Consider the following 8,251-nt stretch of genomic DNA (forward strand, 5'->3'; position numbering starts at 1 on the left):
GCGAGCAGACACCAGCACTTTGTGGTCACAGTTCGACCTTGGGGAGGGCAACAGTAAACAAACAGGAAATGAATGAGTGCGATTGACAATGAGATCACCTGTTCTGGGCATCGGTTTTCTCGAGCTTCTCCTGGAGCTGGATCCAGTCTATGAGGGCTTTAAAATCCCGCACGTAGTTGTCCAACATCATCAACACTTCCTGAGGAAAAAGTAAATAAATGCAAAATTACAAAAATACGACACAGGTGGAAACAAAGTAGGATGAGACAAATCAGTTGAAACCCAATACCATATATCCACAAAAAAATATGTACTCTATACCTTTAGTATAGCTCATAATGTATGTAGCTGTCGGACCACCTGCAGTTCACTGAAACTGGCTCGACTGGGCCAGTACAAATTTAACAAATAAATGCAGTGAAATTGGCACATTTTTCCTTTTTAAATATTTTGGGTTTTATCCCTTAAATTGCTCAATCATCAATCTGTTTACTGCGCCATCGATATTTAAAAAAAGATTACAATAATTAAAAAATAAATAAATAAATAAAGAGCTCATACTAAAAAAAGCAATATTGTGCTTTTGGCCATAACAGCAATGCATATAAACCACCTACAATCTCTAATAACAATATTGAGACACTTACTTGCTAATGCAAAAACACATTGATCGCTACACAAGCAAATTAGGTTCTCCTTCATCTGATAGATTTTAAAAATAGAAGGCCAAAACATCCCTAATGAAATTAAATTGCACTAATAAATTAGCCACCAGAGGGTGCTAGAACTGCACAAATAGAAATCAACCTGACTTTTTTTTAACAGATGTGTTCCTTTTAAATATTGTGAACATGACGACGACGATATTGTGACAGTTTTAATATCACACTATCACGATACTGCCTTTATCGTTACATCCCTATAAAGAGTACACTGAACCGCCAGTCCACTACAATAAAAAATAAAAATAAAATCAACGTACAACAGTTGGTGGAAAATCCAGACAAGTTCATGTGCACAGAACAATGATTGGGACCAGAGAAGGGACATACTTGATAGGGAATGCCTCTTATCTGCATTTGGTCTTTCAGACACCCCAGAGGTGTTTGAGTGTTGGGAGCTAGCTGCCAACCACGGCCACAACCCACCAGCCTCAAGCTCTAATGAAAGCAGACAACTGATGGATGGGGATCGTGCAGGGAGTGGTAACTGAGAGTAAAGCTTCACAGTGCTTTTAGTTAATCGACAAGTCAGGCCAGTGAAAGATGTTTCCAGCAGCAGCGCCGATGATTGGGGCTGGTTCACAAAGACAGCCTCTTATAGCTGCTCATTTGGTAATGAAAGCCAAGCTGGTCCTCTGATGGGCAAAGTCCACAGCGAGTGGTGGCATCGTAAAGTGGCTTTTAGCATGTGAACAGGCACACTTACCTAAATACAACCCTCACATAACATTTCACGACAAATGACAACATGTTTAACCTCCGAGATGCCTTGCCATTAAGGCGGGTCAGTAAAAGGCAGTGGTCCATCGGATGCACAAAACAAATCAATCATTTTCATTTGGGGGGGCGGGGCCTTCATTTAGAGGACAAATTTGTAAAAATATTAGGGGTGTCAAAATTAATGCGGTAATTTTGAGTTAATTTAAAGTTCCTTTAACGCCACTAATTTTTTTAATGCAGTATTGATGATCGTCCCTTACTTGGAAAGCCTGAACTGGGTGAATTCCAGTCTCAACGCAGCAGGCACGTCCACAACAAAATTGAGCAGTAATAAATTTAATAGTAATGCAAATATTCGTGGAGACTGGGGTCAAGTTGTATTTTACAATTTTAGAAATATGCAGAATTTTGCAAGTTACTTCATGTTCAAGATTAGATAACTCTTAATATGAAAAGAAAAATGCACTAAGTTGTCACCGTCTTACAAATGAAATTATGCCATCTAGTGGCAGAAAATGACCTCAACACAAATCAATATCACACCCGGTTTTTTTTTTAGTTTTGTTTTACAGTAGAGTACATCTTTTTAATTTTAACTCAATTTTATGAATGAATACAAAATTACCAGTGACGAAAATTTGCAGCCATATTTCTATTAGTTTAATCATTTTTTACCAATTATGTTAAAAGTGCATTGTGCCGTTTAAAAAGGTAATGTTAAAGCGTTTTCTACATCATACATGCTCCACCAATGCCCAGATGAGTACAAAGAGCCCTGACTGTTTTACTCTGACTGCATCTATCAGCTTTTATCGTTGGAGTTTTTCTTACCTCATTTGAAGTCGTGTCTTCGTTTGTCAACTGTGGCTGTCATTTTCAGATCGTGCACGTACTCGCAAGCGCACAACGAACGAGCCTAACACGGATGCTGCAGTTACACTTTGGGCCAGAGGTGGCAGTCATGAGTAAAAAAGTGACAAACTGCACAATGATTCTTTAACAAGAGTGAAAACTTAGAACAAAATATTGTACATTTAGAACAGATATAGTTTGAGATTTATCGCGAGTTAACTATCGAAGTCATGCGATTAATTATGATTAAAGCATTTAAAATCGCCTGACACCCCTAAAAATTATACCAGTTTAATTTGTGTAGCAATACTATCATCCTCATGATCCAAGATGAAGGCTGATTTTATAGGGGTGAACATGGAATTTGGTTGTTTGTGCGAGAACAGACCACAACTCCACTGGTCAGAGCACTCTCATTCGGGATGACTCCATCAAGTATCAATGTCCTCACAGCCCAAACTGGGTGGAATGGGGATTATGAGCAGCAACCCAGTTCCATCGACATTAGAAAGTGTGTCGTGAGACGAGTGGAGTTCAAAAAAAAAAATGAAGAGCCGCCAGATGTCTGACAACATAATGATCACATGCATTCATGGATTCATGGATACAGTCCTGACCACAGACCCGTCACCAGAACCATGCTCGGCATAATGCAGCATGGGAAATGAGTCAATATGAGACAAGAAGCATTTCTCAGCCATTCAAAAGGTACCAAAACAAAACTCACAAACCCTTGACAGTCAAGAGAATAACCACATTTCAGAAAACCGTGCATCTGTTGTTTACAGCCTGTCATCAATACTCAGAGCAAGCTGACAAGAGGAGCCCTGTGATAATTCTCTCAGCAGTGTGAGCCTCTGACAAAAAGCAGAAATCAAGAAGAATGTTACCCTGTATTTAGATGTCTATGTCTCCCTCTAGTGTTCAAAATCCGGATTATGAGCCCACAGTCACAAAAAGGTGGCTTCAGTTTAGCGCTGTCAAATTAATCTATCAAAAAATCTAAATAAAGTAACTAGCTTTTGTAATACACTTTAATGCAAAATCAAAATGAATCCAATTAGTCGATCGAATAATCAGTAGATTAATTGATTCTAAAAATATCCTATAGTGACAGCACTACTTCAGTTTGTCGCCAAATATTTGTTTTCTCCAAACATGCTGACCTTGCATTCTACGACACTTTGGTCGGACTCGCACGTGACGTAGATCTCATCCACCGCACGCCGCAGGTTGTCAAACAGGAAGGCCCAGTAGCGAGCTCGTAAGTCCACTTTGCGAGGCTGCCGGGCTTTGGTGGGGCTCTTCTCCGTCGCCTTGTCCAACAGGGCGCCAGCTGTGCTTTTACTCTCCACACCAGTATTCTGAAAAAACAAAAAACAAAAAAACAAACAAACAAAAAACAAGTTTGAACTTTGTCTCATCAGATACAGTGAGTATAATAGGTCGACACATACCTGTTCAAATGCTAGAAGAGATTGTTGCCACGTGTACTAAACAGTATTTGAAATTTTAAAAATGGCAGAAAAAGCCTACTAGAACAGCTGCATCTTTTATTGGGGTTAATCAGAGGCACGTTAAATGGTCACAGGTTTGTGCATCTACCATGAGTTTGAAAATAATGGAAAAAGTAAGTGAGTAAAAAGCCATATAAAAATTGGTAGCTGGTGCCCTCTGGTGGCGATGGCTCCAACACTCACCTGCTTCTTATTCCTTTGCTGCCCAGAATGAGTCCTCTGGGCTCTCGTGCTGCCAGCGGACTGACTTTTGGACTTTGCTGTGAGGAGAAAATGGGAAAATGATCATTATAAAATGAACGACCCAATTGGAAATGATTCCCAACAGACAGTGTGTGCATTGTTGTCATGTACGATGAATGAAAGCCCAATCAGAAGGATGCAGTTGAATATCAAAAATCACATTTTTCACCACAGGAAATTTACACAGTCAAACTTTTATACAAGTACAATTTTAATATTCATAGCAGTCTTCAAAGTGTCAGTCAGCTCTTGTGTGATGCCATGCATGACTGTTTTGAGATGACTTAAGAGGATTATTTTTCCTGAAATCCAGATATTTTGACTTAAAACGATCCACTGCACAATTGTTCTTCCTGACAGTTCCAACAATCCTTATTTCTTACAGATTCTAAATTAACTAACTAAAAGTAACTCATCTTTGCAACGAGAAAGGACAGCAATCCAACAATAAATGGGCGAAAACAAGAAGAAAGGACAAGCTGAGGGAACTTGCATTGAGGGAGTGTGGGAGGTGTGTGAGTGGGAGAACACAGACAACAGAGTGAGTCGCTCCATGTGTGGGGGGAAAAAAAACTCTTAATACAAAAACGTGATTTTTGCTTGCGAAGCACTGACCTTCCTCCTCTTTATTCTCCAATGGGACACTCCATGCTATCAGGTTCCGAGCAGCGCGGCCCTCTTCGGCGACGATCTTGCGAACTTTGTCATGACTGTTGGAGCGCTGGAAAGATGCCTGCAAGATGATCCAAAACATCAATTATTTCACTGCATACAGGATCTGGTATAAGATGGCGGAAAGCAGTGCGACTGAATAGAAGGAGACTTTCACATGAATGTATACGGCGAGTACAATGGTGCCTTGAGATACGAGCAACTCAATTTACAAATTTTTCAAGATTTTTTTTTTTTTTGCTTGACTATCAAGCAAACAATTTGAGATTCTCGTACTTTAAGGGTGTGAGGTGAACTCGGCTCATGTCACAACACACTGCACTTTGGCACATAGCAGGTTTATTATAGTTCACGAAAATTAACGAAAACTAAGCAAAAATGCTTTTAAAAACAAAAACTGAAACTACAGGTTATGCTTATCAAACTAACTATTTTTTTAATCTAGTAAAGATGTTCATGCTTTTCTTTTTCTTCCTAAGACGAGGCCGAAGTCGACATTTTCATCCGTTGCCATGATTAGTTAAAACAAAAGTACTTGAAGAATTGTACAGAATGTTTCCCGAGCAAAAACCGTGGAGTAATCCCACAGACTGATATTGTGAAGAACTCCCTTGAGTGAATCACAATTATCAATCTGGTTACACTGCCTCGTTTATTAAAAATAATAATAATAAAAATAATAAAAATAAATAAATAAATAAAATAAAAGCACACAAAAATAGAAAATTATTCCGGCTTGTTGGACATTTTATTGGGTGTCAGTGTTTACACATAAATACATGTCATTAATAATCACATTGTATTTGATAATAATTTTATAAACCTTGATTTAATTTAGGTATAAAATACAAACAATAATAAGACAACATAAATCATAATTTCTAAATGGGCCCGGGCCACTTTTTACAAGAAAAGTTGGGCCCCAAGGCCAAAAAAAAAAAAAAAAAAAAAAAGGTTAAGAACCCCTGGATTAAATTATTCTAAATCTATGCGATAGTGACAGCACTCGTCCTTCGTTTTTGATAATATCATACATGAGCTTTCAGGGTGAGTGAAGTGAAAGCTATCCCAGCCAACTTTGATCAACCATGACCTCCAGTATTAACATATAACCTGATAATATATTGATTTAAACACCAAGTGTACATCACGGCATGCACATCACGCATCTCCAAGTACTTCAAATAAAAAATGCAGAAGCTTTTGCCTGCTGTATGAGGTCTGAGCATAATGTGACACATTATTGCACTTGAGTCACACAGTTTCTTACATGCATGCAAGTGCAGTGACAATTCATATTGGATATCGAGTATTCTTTGAAGTTCTACACATCCTGCATTGCATCTCAGTAGTCGTATTGAACGAAGAGAGAGACTGTTGAGTGTTGCTTTCGACTTGGCAGTCTGATGCAAGGGTATTGTTGCTATGGCTACCCATTAAGTGCAAGTACAGTGCTAAAATATGGCGTACTGTAGTGTCAATCTCTTCAAATGAGCATGCTGCAGCAGAATTCAAAATGTCTTAACTTTCAATGCAACTAGGAACTATTGGGTCAGATCCACAGTTGTATGTTGTCAAATACACCACACTGCGAGAGCTTTAAACGCAAGCATGACTGTGACAAGAAACAGCTCGAGGCTCGAACCAACCCGCTTTGCGCCCAACATGCATCATGGCTGACCTACACATTGAGTATGCATCAGTGATTGGAGAAGCTCAAAGCAAGCAAAAAAAAAAAAAAAAAAACACTGGAAGGCAAGTCACATATTTGTAGGGATGTTCAATACCACTTTTGAGACTGTTATCAGTGCGAGTAGTCAATGAGACACAAAAAGTGTTGAGAGGAACAAATTTGCATTTTAGATGAAGTAAAAAATATGATAGAGAACGTAATGTGCTCCATTGTTAATATAGACAGCTTGATTCTAGTATTCATGTCCTCAGTCTTTCATTCTCTCAGTATAATGGCGTCTGCATTATTTAATAACTCAGTTGAAAACGACCATAAGGTGCGTTTTTTTTTTCTCTCTCTCTTACCTTTAAAAGTTCAACATGAAACAACTCATGTTATTGCTAATTAGCCACAGAACAAGAACAACCCATAACCAAAAGTCTATCTGTGGTTATCCTATATGGCTGCTGAAAACAACATGTGGTATAAGAAATCGTTTAATCAGGTACAACAGCATGTGTGGGTGTCACATTATGCAGTGCCAACATGCAGTCCATTGGTCCTGATACTATTTAATGTCCCCCAGGGAGATACCCAGCTGACCTACATTTGGTGCGCAAAAATTCTTCACATCGTCAAGTGGCCTGTGCGCTTATTCTTCCGAGTGAGAAGAACGCAGAGATAACATGATAACAAATACACGAGAATCCCTTGCCTGCTCGCCGCTAATAGCTAACACATTTGCTTTAATTAGCAGAGCAGCACCAGTCAGCTGAACTGCACCGTAAAGGGCACAGACTCCTTCACTGCGCACCGGAAACAAGACCCATTTTCCAAGCCGGTGCTTAGTAAAGAGCAAGTGTAAGGTTTCCCCTTTCAGTCCCGGCAAGCAACAAAAGAGGCGCGAGCCCCTTAGGAGAAGAGCAACACAGGAAAATACATACGGAATAGAAGAAGAGCGCAGAAGCCGCTTCTTGGTCCATGCTGTTGCTGCCCACTTCAGGCGCCCTCTCCCCCCTCACCAGCAGCATGACCATCTGACAGGGGGACTAAAATAGACCCCCAGCGCTTGCTCCACAATGTCATCGCAACTTGCCCCGATAGTTCAACTCGTCTCAAGGAAGAGCGGGGAATTCGGCCCAAACTGGCTGCTGCTGTCCATCAGCTCGACACCGCGAGCCGCTTGTTACATTTGCAGCTTCTGAGCTCCACTTGGGAGCCCACACTCTCTTCCTCGCAACTCTCCTTCTGCCGCGACTCTGCGCAGTCATGCACGCAGCCCCCCCAACCTGTGCTGCCAGGGATGAGAGCGTAGCTGCAGGCGAAGGGACAGTGTGCATTTGTGTGCGTGTGGATAACCACGCATTCGCATTAGGAACATAAGAGTGACGCTCGGAATATGATTGCACTCTGCATATGATGATTCATAGTCTTATGGGGGGTGAAAAACAAGCCTTCATGGTTTAGCTGCAAACAAAATGCTACATTAGAATCAGCTATTTTTTCTTCTGAAATATTTATGTTAAATTGTTATTTTTACAGGCTGCGTTGACGTTGGACGAGTGGTTAGCACAGCCAAAATGTCCTAGATTTGAATGTCAGCTCAGGCACTAACTAATGTGTAGCGTTCCTAAAACCTGAAAGCAGGTGATATTGCAATGTAGTAGAAAGAGGGGTGGGGGGTCCCAAATCAAAAGGGGCTTAATAAGAAACTAAAACTTTTTACATTTAGAGTTTCCCCAAAGCGTTTTATGAAGCCGGCAGCCTACCAGGCTTTCCTTGTAGGCAGTGTTTATTTCATCAACAAAAACTAAAAAATAATTTCGTCAACACACATTTTTCACCGGACTAAA

The 8,251-nt window shown here is 40.1% G+C and overlaps 1 protein-coding gene across 6 annotated transcripts in view; it reads right to left on the reverse strand.

Moving 5' to 3' along the window:
• scaper (S-phase cyclin A-associated protein in the ER) overlaps window positions 1–8,251 on the reverse strand; it is a 58,786-nt gene that overhangs the window by 48,242 nt on the left and 2,293 nt on the right. For 5 of the 6 annotated variants that reach the window (XM_077516917.1, XM_077516914.1, XM_077516919.1 and 2 more), the window contains 4 exons: window positions 4,670–4,787; window positions 3,995–4,071; window positions 3,461–3,658; window positions 99–199 (listed from right to left, as the gene is read on the reverse strand). In XM_077516917.1, the coding sequence (XP_077373043.1) occupies window positions 99–199; window positions 3,461–3,658; window positions 3,995–4,071; window positions 4,670–4,787 (494 nt within the window). Of the gene's footprint in view, window positions 1–98; window positions 200–3,460; window positions 3,659–3,994; window positions 4,072–4,669; window positions 4,788–7,342; window positions 7,678–8,251 lie in introns of those variants that run through there. The other variant, XM_077516916.1, reaches the window with a different exon arrangement.

Source organism: Festucalex cinctus, chromosome 3 (genome assembly GCF_051991245.1).
Source record: "Festucalex cinctus isolate MCC-2025b chromosome 3, RoL_Fcin_1.0, whole genome shotgun sequence".
NCBI lineage: Eukaryota > Metazoa > Chordata > Actinopteri > Syngnathiformes > Syngnathidae > Festucalex > Festucalex cinctus.